Here is a 14859-nt window from a genome sequence, read left to right on the forward strand (position 1 = left end):
CTAGTCCATCTTTCAAAATTAAAAATCAACTCGCACTTTGCTAGGTGTTTGCCACTGAAATTTAACTTCTGTGTTGGTGCTCATAAACTGAAAAATATGGAGATCAGAAATTTGGTAGGAAACTGAATGCTGAACACCTACTTAAAAAAAAAAAAAAAAAGGCAAGCAGCCTAAAATGTCAAATGACCAAGTAAAATGTTTACAAGGCAACATTTTAATTCAAATACTTGTAAGTCGGAGTTGAAATGAGTGGATGCATGTTGAAAAAAAGGTAGCAGATTCGCTACAACAGAAAGTAAAACTTCATAACAAGACTAGAAAGTGATTTTTATTATTTTGGTAATGGTGTCAGGTTATAGGTAATTACAGATACAGAATGTTTTTAACCTGGTCAATCACACACTAAAAGATATATGTTAACCCTGTGTCGCCAAAATGTATTCAGTCACAAGCATGTACAACAGTAGCTCCCTAAATGTTAAAAGCGTCGGTGATAAAATACAAAAATAGGAAAAGGTTAAATAAAAAGTTATCATTGAGCTATAAACATCTACTAAAATACCACACAATGTGTCATAGCTAAAAACATACAAATTCATATAAACGCCATGCAACTATTTGATCTAATATAGATCTAATACGGAAATATTAAGGCCGTAATAGCATTTCACAGGTGAAGGCTAAGTTCTGAGACGTGAAAGCTTTTAGAGGGAGGGGAGAAAAAAAAGCTTTCAGATAACCCACAAAACAAACCTGAGACATCTTTTTGTTTGGGAAAAAAGTCATCTTCTTGCAAAGTCAAAGCTTCAGTTTATAAAGGAATTATTTAAGGAACAATATACTTTAACTGTTACCATAACCTGGAGAGTAGATATTCCAACTACAATAGCGACCAGCAAATACATTCTCTGTCTGGAAGAAATATAGTAAGGTTTTCTGATTAGACGAGTAAGTAGCTGGATTACTGTAGCCTCCAAGTTTGGTTATTTGTATTTGTTTGTTTTGGGTTTCGTTTTCCTTCCTTTAACTAGATTATAAAACAGAGAATAACCAAGTTGCATTTAAATAAGCCAGGTAGCCTCCCGGAACCCACCTCTCTTTGTCCTTCTCCGTTGCCAGAAGTCTCAGCCGAACTGAGCCTACATCTGTACAAACAGATTATAGCACATCTGGACTTGGTTGACTTAATGAGGCATCCAGATTGGTACATGCTTGCTCTTGTACCACACATGTCTCAGAGTAAGTGGGCTAGGGCAACCTAAAATCACTGTCTTGGCCCTGCTTAGGGGAAGGGGGTAACCACGTTTTAGCATAGTGGGTGACAAAAAAATTTAAATGTAGTGAGTAAGCCTGATTTCTACAGTTGGCTTTAGTGCCTTTAAAAATACTGTCATGGGTCTCCATCCTCAAGAGTTAGAGCTATGAGATTTTATTGATTAAAAGCATACAAAATGTTTATTCATAAAAGAATTCCAAATTACAAAATAGATCTTCTGTGTTGTAGATTTTTTTTTTAAGTATACTTGGGATTGAACTTTAGCCGGTGATACATTTTTCTAAATGTTCATATTTCAAATTTTGTGCTTCAGAGGAATTAATTTGGAATGAGTGGGGGAAAGCTTAATCATATTTCTTCCTTTTCCTTTTCCTATCTTTTTTCTCACCGCCCCTATGCAGAGCCATCAGACATGCCTCCTTTTGTAACATGATTAAAAGATTCCCAAAAAGCTGAATAGAATGTAAGAAGCAGTAAACTCTCAGGACATGTATACCTTCCTCTGAAAGTTCACACGCAACGGAAAGTTAAAGCTCCAACCTTCACTTTGAACTTTTGCCACTTTCCATCGTGCGTTTTTTTGTTTTGCCTTGTTTTTCTGTTTTTGCGTGTGTGTTTTAGGTTTTGGGGCTCTTTACATAAATGGAACATATATATTTCCTTCAGGCTTCATGTTTTCACAGTTATCAAAGTGGGCTGCTCACCAGGCCGGCCATTCTGAACAGCACGCCTGATCTGATCAGCTCCATTGGAACGTGATACAATCCTCAAAACAGCCTCCCAACGCTACCTTCTGATTCTGACTTTCCAAAACACAGACATGGACACTATTTTTTAAAAATCATTTAAGAAACTAGGCCTAGTATGATGGGAATTTCCCCCCTGGTTTTCTAATAAAGAGAAGATCTGGATAGTTCATTGCATTTTTCCCTATTCACCAGGCAGACACAGGTTAAATTTTTTTGCCTTGCACAGGCTAACGGTCAGATTTCCAGTAACTTCAATGGAAACTCAACAATCAGAACAGCTTTAAAATTAAATTAAAATTTAAGTATGGTGAGAGTTTAGAATTATAGCATATTAACAACATTGATTTCACAAGAAGATTCTAGATGGTGAATATAATTTTTAGAAAATATGTTGTAAAGTAATAAGGAACGCATCTTAGAGATCCAATTTTGAGACTTTTTAGTTCTGATTCAAGTTGCAGATGAGAGAATGGACTTTGCTTTATGTTAGTTTCCATGATGTCAAAATAGGCTCATTTCAAGTATTTGAGACTAAATTGGTTGAACTGTACTTTTTGGTCTTTCTTTTGGAAAGGTGTACCTAACTCGAACTTTTCTTAAAATCACTAATACTAGTTAATAATCTAATAACTAATACATATTACTTACAAATAATTATATAAGTAAATATATTGAATAGTATTTGGTGACCTTTTTATTCTACGAGACTTACTGAAATCAGCATTATGATCATATGCCATAAAGCTTAGCTGGGCTGGTAAATATTTTTTTTTCCTCATCACTGAAATTCTATACTTTGGCAACAGCAGAGGTGTGACTTCGGCTTGGAATTTTTGACAGTTTAACAACTTACACTTCAAAATCATGATAAATCATCGAAGCCTACTATTGGATCAACCACTATTGATTTCTTTATAAGCAAATGACCTCATGATTTATGCAAAAAAGAGAAAGCACATCAGTAGGCAAAAAGACAAACCCATCCAGAGATACTCCCTAAACTATTTTTGACCAAAGAGGTCAGAAAGGAGTTTCTGGTCTTTACCCTCTTCCCTTGTCACCCTCAATCCCGCGTCTTACACTGAAATGATTTGCCTTTGCATAATCAACAGTATTTTCAGAAATTTTGCTCACTGTGGTTTCCTATGAAGCAGATTTCAGCGCTTGGAATGTCAGTCCTGGAAGGTGTGGTTACTGAACCTGTTCTTCATTAGGTCATTTGTGGGTGCGCATATGTGGGTTTCAACTCCAAAGGATGCTCCCTCAAGATATTATTACCAGCACTCAATATTGTGTAAAAATACCTTGGACCCTTTAATTCTTTGGCTCCAAAAATCCAGGAGCTCCTTCATAGCCCTGAGCTGCTCTGAGCACAGGTCCGTGAAGCCCCTCATCAGCGGGTCCATTGGTTGATGCTCACTTTAGAAGCCAATTGAGAAAGTGGCACAGAGGAGCTAGAACAGTCTTATATCCCCCCGCCCCCCACTTGAGTATTTCCAAAATTTGAGCTCGCTTCTGGCTTCTCACTGGCAGCCTTCCTCGGCTTGAAACTTTTGGACAGCCCTATCAAGGAGCGCCATGGACTCTCTGAGAGTGACGTTGATACTAAATGACTTGGGTTTAATGGTCAGACCGTAATTAAAATCCATCGTCGTGGATTCGTCTGGATTGGCCTTGAAATTGCACTCGTGAGCCAGGATGGAAATGAAGAGAAACAGCTGCATCTTGGAAAGCTCTTCCCCAATGCACCGCCGTTTGCCCACTGAAAAAATCATCACACTGCTGGTCAGGTCCTTGTCGATGAAGCCGTCCTTGTCCAAGAAGCGGCCCGGATCAAAGTCCTCTGGGTTAGGCCACTTTGCGGGGTCATGATTCACAGACCACTGGTTAACAAAAACCACCGTGTCCTTGGGAATGTGGTAGCCCAAGACGGAGGCGCTGGTGGTGGTGGCATGAGGAATGGTGACAGGCACAAAGCTGGAGAAGCGCATGGCTTCGTAAAGAAAGGCCATGACATAGGGCAGCTTGGGCTGGTCGTCCAGGCAGGGCAGCCGGTCTCTACCCACGACTTGATCCAGTTCGGCCTGGACCCGAGCCTGCACATCAGGATACCTGTTGGGTTGTTAACACAGAAGGAGAAAGTAAAGGAGGCAAATGAATTCTTTTATCTAGGAAGTGCATGACCGTTTATTTTCATGCCATTTTCTTTATCTGAATCAGTGGCTGAGTTAACACAGCCAACCCCTCAAAGAGAAAACAATCCCAAACAGTTTCCTACTTTCTCACTAAATTACGGGATGGGTAAACTAATAATTCTATTTCCTGTAGCAAGCCTCACCTGGCTGATGCTCTTTTTCCTATCGTAAGTCGAAAACAGTCTTTAAGTTTTCTAGTCTGAAAAAGGTCCTAACAAAGACAATTTCTCCATGAGGCACAGGAGACAGTGCCAAGGACCCACAAAACTTTCCAGGGGCCCATGAAAATGTTTTCATTTCATTCAAAATCAGGGAACAAAAAAAGGAGCTGTTAGGTCAAAGAAAATGTTTTAATATGTAATTTTAACCTAATTATCTTTATTCCAATGTAGTAAAAAAATGTCATGAAATGTCACTAAAAAATCACTTGGGGTAAGCCTCTACAGAGGCAAGAGGTCCCACCCAGGGTCCACAAAAGTAAGAAAAGCAGCCTCCAAAGCTGATCCTTTTTTCTCTCATTTCCCAGGATAATTCTAAGACATACACTGCTCTCACTTCACACAAATTGGTGTCCTGATAAAGCTACACATCTTCTAAACGTAAAAGGAAATCCCCAGTGTTCGATGGTACAAACTATAATGCTTATTCACTGTTGGCAATACAAATAGTACAGTCCTTTTGGAGAACAAAATCTGAGTACAAAGCAAGATGCAGAAGGGTAATCCCTCCCCAGTCTTTTTAAACCCAGTAATCCATGCCTAGAAATGTATATGCAGGAAACAACAGATACAAAAATATGTAACTAAAACAATAGCCAAAATTTTTAAAATGCAATCAACAGTGTTAAAAGAAGTGATCGTATATCATGGGACTATTATGACAAAAATAGAGAGCCATCAAAAATCACTAAAATAAAGTTTTAAAAAATAGGAAAATGTCCATTACAGTAAGTGAAAATGCCAGAAGTTTAAAAAAAAAGTAAATTATTATTGCATCTCTGAAAAAAATTTAAGCATGTATGGTATGAAATTATGGTTGATTTAAAAAACTGCCTCATGAACATCATACTTCAGGGGTCTGCAAACCTTTTCATGAAAGGTCAGACAGTAAATATTTAAGGTTTTGCCAATCAAATCCCTGTGTCACAACTATTCAGCTCTGCCCTGTGCTGTGAAGGCAGCCATAGAGAAGACATAAACAACTGGGCATGGTTGTATTTTGCTAAGAAACTTACATACAAAAATGGGCAGTGTAATTTGCTAACCTCCATCATACTGTCTTTTCACTAAAAGGAAGAAAAATGTATTCATCAGCTATATTGAATTGAAAGTGACTCCAAAATTGTTTTATTTACTTATGCTGCCCAATTCAGTTTCTGATTTAAAGAGAGAGAGAGAGCGCGCGCAGTTTCAAAAGATGATATGTTTATGGAGGGACATAGAAGACCTATTGATCTCGTTTTGGGATGTCTTCTTCCCAATCTATTATCAACTTGTTTGTATTTGGTTTCTGCTCATTGCCTATATGTGTTTCTGGGCTCTTAATACTGAAATGCAATGTTAAAAATACAAAAAATTCAGTTTATAAAAGTGCTTGCACCCGATCTGAGGTTGGAGGATTCTAATAAGAAAAGAAACAGTCTTTGCCTTCCAATGTCTGGATTGCCAGCAAATTCAGCATCCCTCCCCCCGCCCCCACCGTGGCTCCCTTCTGCGCCAAGAAATGGCACAACCAGGACTTCAGGTCTCTCAAGACAACCACGATGTGCCTTGAGTGAGCCATCTGCCCCAGAGTAGGGTTCCTAGACAAAAACAGGCTGCTCTGTTAAATGTTTAAATTTCGGATAAACAATGGTTAATCTTTTAGCAAGAGCATGTCCTGCGTGAATTTTATTTTTTATTTTCTAAATCTAGCAACACCCTATACCAGCAACCCGTTTGCTTCCTGCGTGTAGAGCTTCCCAGAGGTCTGCGATCCTAATCCAGGTGGCCACTGCTGATCAGTCTGCCCACCGACCCGGGCCCGGGGACCAGAAAAGTGCATCCGCCTCCTGGATGCCCCGTTTGCCCTCCCGGACGCCGCTCTGCGCTCGGTAAAAGTGACTGCTTCTGCGGCTTATTAACTCGGATACTTCTAACACAACTAGCGCGGCGGTTTCGTAAACCCAGCACAACCTGCTAGTTTCTGGCCGCCTTCCTAAAGCTTCCGTGCCGGGTAAGCGCTGGCGGGGCTCCCTGTGCCCGGGAACAAAGCCCGGACGCGCGGCTGGCGGGCAGCGCAGGGGCTGGGCGGCCTCTGCTCTGCGCCGGGGACCGGCCGGGCCAAGGAGCTGCTGTGTTTATTGAACGTATCCCCCGTTACCCTTTCTTTCGGAACCGTGCCGATTTTGCTTCTGTTGTGCCAAGGAGGCAGAGACCAGGACTGATCTGAGGACACTTAGAAGATCCTGCCTTTCAGGCGGCTCTCACAATTCTGTCCCCACTTGGAGGGGTAGCGAGCGACAAGATCAAAGCCGCGGGCGGTCGGGGCCCGGCTGGGTAGGGTGCGCGCGCGGTCTCCGAGATCTCAGCTTGGAGAGGTGCGGACCTGGCGCGGAACCACATACCCTGGGCGTTGGTCGCGCCCTCAGCATATTCCAGCCCCACTCCGCCCTTTACAGGGGAGGAAAAGCCCGGCCCACGCCTCCTGGAGGCTTTACCTGGTGAAAAGGATGAGCAGCCACTGCAGCGCCGTGGAGAGCGTGTCCTGGCTGGCGCCGAAGATGTCGGTGACAGTGGCCGGCACGTACTCCAGGTCCAGCCGTGAGCCGCCGTCGTCCGAGCCCTCCATCGCCGCCTCGGTTCCCGCCGAGAGGATGAAGGCGTCCATCATGTCGCGCGGGCCGGCCCCGGGCTGCAGGCTTTCGCGGTGCCTCAGGAACTTGTCGAGGACGAAGTTGCTGAAGTTGCGGTTGACCTGCTGGAACTCGCGGAAGGCCGTGCGCACCGGGTTGGGAAAGCGCTGCAGCCAGGGCAGCACGTCCACCAGGCTGCCCGCGCCCACCGTGCGCCCGAACTCCTCGTTGTGGCTGAGCAGCTCGCGGAACTCGGCGTCGTCGTGGCTGTAGCGGCAGCCGAAGCACACGGCGCTCATGACGTTGGCCACCGCCACCACCGTCAGCGGCCGCGGGTCGAGGAAGGCGCCGCCCGCGCTGCCGCGCACCAGCAGCTCCACCAGCTCGCGAGCCTCGCCCAGCACGTGGCCCTCGAGGACTCGCCGGCTGAGCGGCTGGCGCGTGGAGAAGGCCCGCATGGTGCTGTGCGCCGCGCGCCGCTGCACCTTCCAGCGCGGGGAGTACTGGCCGAAAGCCAGGCTGCGGCCGCCGGACACCACACGAAAGGAGGCGAAGCGCGGCCGATCGGCGAAGGCGGCTCCCTGCTGCACCAGCGCCTGGCGGATGGCGCGCTCGCCGTTCAGCACCACCACCGGGCAGTTGCCCAGGCGGATCTGGAAGACGTCGCCGTAGCGCCGCGCCAGGCGCGCGAACGAAAGGTGCGGCGCCGGGCCCATCACCGCCGCGTTTCCGATCAGCGGCCACGCGAACGGGCCCGGAGGCGCGGACCCCGACTGTCGCCGCCGCTGCCTCAGCAGCCACTGGCCCACGTGCACCAAGGCCAGCACCGAAAGGAGCAGCAGGAGCGTGGTCTGCTGGGACGACAGCGCGCTCGGCTGCAGGCGAGCGTCGGGGCCGAGGCTGGTGACCATGTCGGAGAGAGATGGACGGAGGCGTGGCGCTCAGGTGTGCGGAGGAAGGAGCCGGCGCCCCGCGCCCCTACCCCTGGCGTCTGGCTACGCTGCGCTGTTGGGAAGGAGGAGGTGGCACGTAGGTCAGCTCAGGGCGCGCGCACTGGGCAAGCAGCAGAGGACGCTTCTTCCCGGCCCAAACCCCTTCCCCTAAGAAGAAAGGGAAACGCGTGTCTCCACCTCTCTGTGCCCCGAACTCTCCGTCCCCACCTCAACCCCCAGCGGCCTAACGGTCCCAGCAATTCGGGGACAAACCGGAGGGCATCAAGACCGAGGCGCTCCGTTCCCTCTCGGTGCCTACCACCCCGGCCCGGCAAGGTCGCGGGAAAGCAGCTCTGCGGAGAGACTGACCTGCGAGGTGGCGCGGTTTCCTGCGGGCGCGGGATGCACGGCTCCGAAACAGGGCTGGGGCCTTTGTGGAGGGCAAGAGGTCTCCAGGAAATCGGAGACCTAGCCGGGACACCTGCTGCTCTGGGAGCTTGGGCACCCACTCAGTAGCCTCTAGGCGTCGTCCGAGCCAGAGGCGCTGGGACTGGGATGCGGACCAAGAAGGGTCCCTTCTTTGCAGATCGCCGCTATACCTGGGGCCTCGGCAAAGCGGGGTTTTCTCACAGAGTGCGGACTGAGACTGGGGGGTCAACGAATGCAGTCAATTCCCAGCCCTCAGGACCCCCGCGTGTCTCCGACAGCCGGTGTCGCAGAGGCGTGGCCCGTTTGCGCACAGTCACTCCAGAGTTGAAACGCGCCATCCCGCGCGACTTTTAAGGTCTGCATTGGGCGGGTGGACCTGGCGGAGCGGGGCGGGGCTTGTGGGGGGGGGGCGGGGGGCGGGGCGCCGGGTAGGGTCCAGCGGCTCAGACCCCCGTCGCTGTGCTCCCGCAGTCACGCAAGGCGGCCCCAATTCTCCCGACGGCCTTGGCACAGTGACTGTCGGCTTTGCCAGAGCTGCGGTGTGAGCTTCCAGCCTGCCGGAAAACCACTTTTAATCAGTCCCTCCCCAGCGAAGCCGCAGTTTCCCGGAAGCGCGCTGGGAACGAAACCTGCCCGTCTCGCGGGGCTCTGGATGGGAACGCGCCCCCCCCCCACCCGCGCGCCCGGAGCGCATGACTCCTCTTTCCTCTCGGTGACTGAGCTCTGTTCTCCGAGACAAACCCGTTCGGGATCCTTGGGCGCCCGGGCCGGGGGAGGGAACCTGTCGGTTTAGGAACGCGGACTGCCCGGGTTATGGTGGTGGCTTGCCTTTACAGCATATCCCCAGTTGTTTTACTTTATTGTAACTTTCTTGCAAACAAATAGGCCCCTCGGATGAGGCCCTTTGGCGGGCAAAGTTCTCCTTCCACCTTGTGCAGAGAGATCAAGAACCCCGAAAGACGCCGCTCCCAGACCCGGGCGGTGCTGGGCACACAAAGACCAGCGCTGGCCACGCGCAGCTGGTCGAGAGGCTTCCGGCTTCGCAGTCCCCCGAGGTGGCGCCGCCCCCAGACCCGCGCACTGTCGCGCTGGCCGCGTCCGAGACCGTCGGCACAGAGCCCGGAGCCAAGCTGGGGCGAACGGGGGGCTAGGAGCAGAGGGAAGGCGCTCTGAGGATCCCGGAGGGAGGGGGAGGAGGAGCAGGAGGCCGTTCTCCTCGCGCCTACCAATTTCATCGGGTTGAAGTTTCCTCTGCTGTCCCTCCCCCTTGCGTGCAGAGCAGACCTTTGCGTGCGCGGCTTCTGGAAAGACTTGGGCTCCGGTCATATCCTTGGGCGCTTCTCACGGCACCTGACACGCCGAGGCGGCGGGGGCGGCAGCCCAGGGCGGGGTACCCGCTGCCACCGCCCTCCGCGGCGCACGCACTGCCGCACCCCGGGGGCCAGCCGGGAGGACGCCCTGACCACCTTATCGGGAGGCGGATCTGGGCGCTGTGAACTCGAGATGGGGACGCTTCCTTCCAAGGGGAAGCAGGAGGTGCTCCGTCCCCGGTAGCTTCCCCCGCTGGCTGCGCCCTACCTTTACCAGCTGGTACAAAGCATTTTCAAGCCCCGGGGGAGAAAAGAGCTTCTCCGCAAGGTTGGGGAAAGGGCGAGCCCGGGGAAGGGTGAGATGTCTGGTAGTTGACCAGGGTGGAATTGTACCTCCGGGCCTCTGGGATTCTCAAGTGTCATAAAAGTTGGGGGGTTACCACGTGACAACTCTGCGCTTTGAGTATTACCCACGCTGGAAATCTCTATTGTTCTATTGCTTCTCAGTTTGCAGAGGTGGAAACTGGTGTTCGGAGAGGTTATGTGACTTAACCAAGATCACACGCACTGCAATAATACAATTACAGACATACAGTATAATCTTGGGGCGCCTGGCTGGCTCAGTCTGTTAAGCATCAGACTCTTGATTTCGGCTGAGGTCATGATCTCAGGGTTGTAAGATTGAACCCCGTGTCGCCTCCCCCCTGGGTGTGGAGACTGCCTAAAATTCTCTCTCTCTCCCTGTTCCCCTCCACCCCTTTTAAGTAACCCAAGTAACCCTTTTAAGTAAAAATTAAATCAACAACAACAACACTGTAATCTTAAATGATTCTTTTCAAGGAAGTGATTGAAATGTTTGATGGTTTTCTCCCCTTCCCACCTCTTAACTACCTCTCAAGAGGTGAAGCCAGAATTCGAACCCCCCTCAGTCTCATTCCAGATCCATCAGACAAGTTTATGTGGAAGGAAATCCTCAGGTGAGAAAAGCACAAATGCCATCTTTCCTGCCTGCTAAAATAATAATCATCATCATCATCAGCAGCAGCTGGAAGAATTTCTTTGAATACTTGTTTTTGTTTATGGAAGTGAGGACTGTGAGGTTCACAAAGAAATAGTGTGGTTCCCTTTTGCAGTAAAACTGGATGAAGGAGGCCTATGGACTATGCCTTAAGAAGCCCAAAGAGATGTCTGAAAATCATATTTTGTGAGAGACCAACAATAAAATGTCTGACCTGATAAGAAAATGCTTTTTGTAAAAGTCTCCATTCAGTAGTTTTTGAGAGGTTCTCTCTGGAAATGATGTCACACACTGTAGCAGAGCTCTCCAATCCATGATGAAGTTGTTTTTGAGCAATGGAATAAACAAACATTGGTTTCAGAGCTGGGTTGGTCTACACACCCTTTGAGATGAGTTTCATAACTTTACAATGTCCAGCTTTAGCAAGCCCCTTGCCTAATAATTCAGTTCGAGACAGCTGCACGCATCGGTCTCTCAGTAGGCTTTAATTTAATAGACGAGAATTGTCTATGGACTGATGCCAATTCTCAGCTATCAACATTCCTGAAAGCTCTATGCCAGTAGCTCTACCAGAAACCGAGCAAATAGGGGTTGCCTTTAAACCAAGTAAATTACTCTTTTCAAAAGTACAACCCAAGGCTGTTCTTAAGACCTCTTGTTAGTAATTCCTGAATAATGCTGTATGTGTAGTTTTTAGGTAAACTAGATGCATGCCCTCTTGCTATAGAGAATAGTTTAAGCATATCCTTCAAGATGTGGTGCGTTGGGCTCAGCTCTTATTCTAGGACATGCTTTAAAAAGCAGAGTACCTGGGGCGCCTGGGTGGCTCAGTGGGTTAAGCCGCTGCCTTCGGCTCGGGTCGTGATCTCAGGGTTCTGGGATCGAGTCCCACATCGGGCTCTCTGCTCAGCAGGGAGCCTGCTTCCTTCTCTCTCTCTCTGCCTGCCTCTCAGTGTACTTGTGATTTCTCTCTGTCAAATGAATAAATAAAATCTTAAAAAAAAAAAAAAAAAAAAGCAGAGTACCCAGCTGGGCCCATCCTGTCAAAAGGACAGGTCCTTATCCATTATGACAAACCCAAGTGACTGGCTATGGTAACAGCCTCTTCAGAATTTGCAGGTCTCAGATTCTCTCAGACTTCGTGGACCCAACAGAGATGTAGGGTGAATCCTAGGTGGCCCGTGGGGACCCCTGACCCAGTTCGAGGCAAGGCCCTCCCCCTAGTGAGAATCCACACCAGGCTCTTCAGTCATCAAGACAACTTCTCAACCAAAGCCAGTAGTATTTAAGGCCCTGGGATCCCCTTTCAGTCAACAGCCCGGGATGTGGGGATTTCACCCTCCCAAATCCCAAACTTGAATTATGTGGGGCAAATAACTTTCAAAAGAACAGCTAAGCTAGAGAGAGGGTTTAAGGTGGAGGTTTAAAATACCTCATATCATACCAATTCCAAAGAACAGAAATCCAGCTTAAACTTGTTTAAGCAGAACAGGAAAGCCCTGGCTTGTGCTCAGAGAAGGATAACTGTGGTACCTTACAGGATGGAAGGATCTGGAGCCACTCTCTTCCAACTCTATCATGCTGGTCTCTGCCTGGGCTTTCTTCTGGAGACTCTCCTTACATGCTGGGAAAGCTGGCCATGGGCAGCCCCAAATGGACCACTCCAAGAATAAGAGAACATCTTTCTCCCAAGGTCATTATACAAGACGCCGGAAGGACTCTGACACGCCAGACCAGCATCAGGCCACCCTGTGGCCAATGTTCCAGGTCTGATATCGGGAAAAGAAGGACGTGAAAGAGAGAACATGCTAGGAAACCAAAGGTAAAAGCCCCCTCCCCTACAGTACTCCTGTATCTCACTTCTGTCCATCACTCCCTTTTGGGTTGAAGAATACCTCAAGCCTATCCTCCTCCTCCTCCTCATCATCATCATCATTTTGGGGTTTTTTACATTTTATTTATTTATTGGGGGAGGGGGAACAGAAGGATAGGGAGAGGGACAGACTCTGCACTTAGCGTGGAGCCCAGCACGGGACTTGATCTCATGCCCCTGAGATCATGACCTGGGCCTAAATCAAGAGTCAGGTGCTTAACAGACTGAGCCACCCAGGTTTCCCTTCATTGTCATTTTATTTTTTTTTTAAGATTTTATTTATTTATTTGACAGAGATCACAAGTAGGCAGAGAGGCAGGCAGAGAGAGGGGCGGGAGGGGGGGGGGGGGGAAGCAGGCTCCCTGCTGAGCAGAGAGCCCGATGCGGGGCTTGATCCCAGGACCCTGGGATCATGACCTGAGCCGAAGGCAGAGGCCTTAACCCACTGAGCCACTCAGGTGCCCCTTCATCATCATTTTAAATCAGCAAATCAGATGGCTGCATTACACCTGGAGCCCCTACCCAGGAAAGTCAGCCTTTACGTCATCAGGCTAGAAGTCGGTTTTCTTGCTGGACTTTCCCTTCAGCCTAGTCCTCTAGCACATCATTTTGCGGCTGAATGCTGTGCTCTTCCAACCCCCTCCAAACACACATATGCACATGCACTGAGAGGAGAAGGGAGTAGAAGCAACAGCCCCTGGCAAAACTTTGACATATGGGATGCACAAGACATTGTCATCAGACCCATGCTAGCAGGCAGAGAAACAGCCATCGGGAGATAAGCAAGTGTCCCAGGCAACTGAGAGGACAGCAGAGCGAGGAGGAGGAGAAGGAGGAGGAAGCTACAGATCATGTGCTGGGACTTGGGAGGATTCTTAGGAGGTGATACCAAAACCCTGTGCCCCACCTGACCTGCTTCTGCTTCCTTCCTCCTGGTAATACACAGGCTAAGAAGCACAGAGGTAAAAAATCTTTCTTATTTCATCTCATCGAAGAAGTTATCTTTTGTGGGATGCACTGTTGTTTTATGCACTAATATAAATAAACACAGGGGGCCGCCACTTACAATTATGTCACCGATTAATAAGACATGGTCTAATTTCACAGATGTTAAAAATATCCTCAGCGTGTTTTAGGATGGACAGAGCACTGCGTGCTATTGGTGATTTTTGCTGCCTTTGTATTCAGTAATGGGGGTCCTGAGAACTCTTAGATAAGGCATTTGGAGCCCGGAGTGTCACCTACCAAAGCCATCTCCCCTTCCATTTTTTTTTTTTTTAAATTTGATGTGAACAACTGATGTTTCTTCAATTTCATGTAAAGCATGGGGAGAAGCTGCTTTGGAAGATTTTGCTAATTTTATTGACCTAAATAAACCCAAGAAAACAGTCCCTTACTAAATCAGTGCAGGTTAAGACCATTTTCTTAGACTTCCTCCCCTTCCAATCTCAGTGCCCCACTAAGCTCTTTCCATATAATCTGGTGCTAGTGAAAGTCACAAAGCTACACTGTACTAGTCCCGATTCCACCAGAATATTTCCATGGGTATTTAGGAGTGAATAGACATCATCGTTTGCAGCATGCTCTCAGAGTTCAAGAAAAAAGACAGGGAGGGAGGGAGGGAAAGAGGGAGAGAGGGGGGCCGAGAGAGAAAGAGCAATGAAAGTGATAAAGCAAACATGGTAAAATGTCCATAATTAGAGAATTTGGGTAAATGAGAGTTCCTTGTGATATTCTTGGGGCATATCTATAAGTTTGAAATTGTATCAAAATGAAAAGTTACTAAAAAAAAATGAAAAGTTACTAAGAATAGAAACTAGGAGCATAAGAAAGAAATATCTTCTTGACATTGTGATCTTACATTGTCTCCTCTGTTTTTATTGAGAGTGTCTTATGAGAGAGGCCAGTGGCAAGGACCTGGGATTGGCGTGTCCTTCAGGCTCCTTCTTTGGATCCGGCTCTCAGAGTTCCGGGCTAGGAAATTGTACAAATGTGCTCAGCTGGGATGGTTTTCCCGTTTCCTATCTGATTTGCCCCCTTCCCGTCTTGGCTATCCTTGCTCATTGAATGCTCTAAGTGAATCTGGGTCTTTGATCGCCTTCAATTCTTTTTTCAACCAAAAAGAATATAATACGTAAAAACCTCTTTCTCTGGTCCCTCTGCGTCTTATTTCCAGGAGATAACCCACTTACCATTTCCCAGGTTCCGTAAAAGCAGCCAAGGGCACGTGTCTCAGATAGTTTC

General features: G+C 48.1%; 1 protein-coding gene and 1 long non-coding RNA gene across 2 annotated transcripts; one reads left to right on the forward strand and one right to left on the reverse strand.

The window, feature by feature from the left end:
* Positions 1-302: 302 nt before the first annotated feature.
* LOC132021297 (cytochrome P450 1B1) lies at positions 303-8753 on the reverse strand. Its single transcript, XM_059405474.1, has 3 exons — positions 8355-8753; positions 6919-8058; positions 303-4137 (listed from the first exon to the last, which is right to left on the reverse strand). The coding sequence occupies exons 2-3, from the start codon at positions 7962-7964 to the stop codon at positions 3549-3551; spliced, it is 1635 nt and encodes a 544-aa protein (XP_059261457.1). The 5' UTR covers positions 7965-8058; positions 8355-8753; the 3' UTR covers positions 303-3548.
* Positions 8694-9523, forward strand: LOC132021298 (uncharacterized). Its single transcript, XR_009405284.1, has 2 exons — positions 8694-8769; positions 8886-9523. It is a non-coding gene; the product is annotated as an uncharacterized LOC132021298 (long non-coding RNA).
* The last annotated feature ends 5336 nt before the right edge of the window (positions 9524-14859 follow it).

Source organism: Mustela nigripes, chromosome 7, assembly GCF_022355385.1.
Source record: "Mustela nigripes isolate SB6536 chromosome 7, MUSNIG.SB6536, whole genome shotgun sequence".
Lineage (NCBI taxonomy): Eukaryota > Metazoa > Chordata > Mammalia > Carnivora > Mustelidae > Mustela > Mustela nigripes.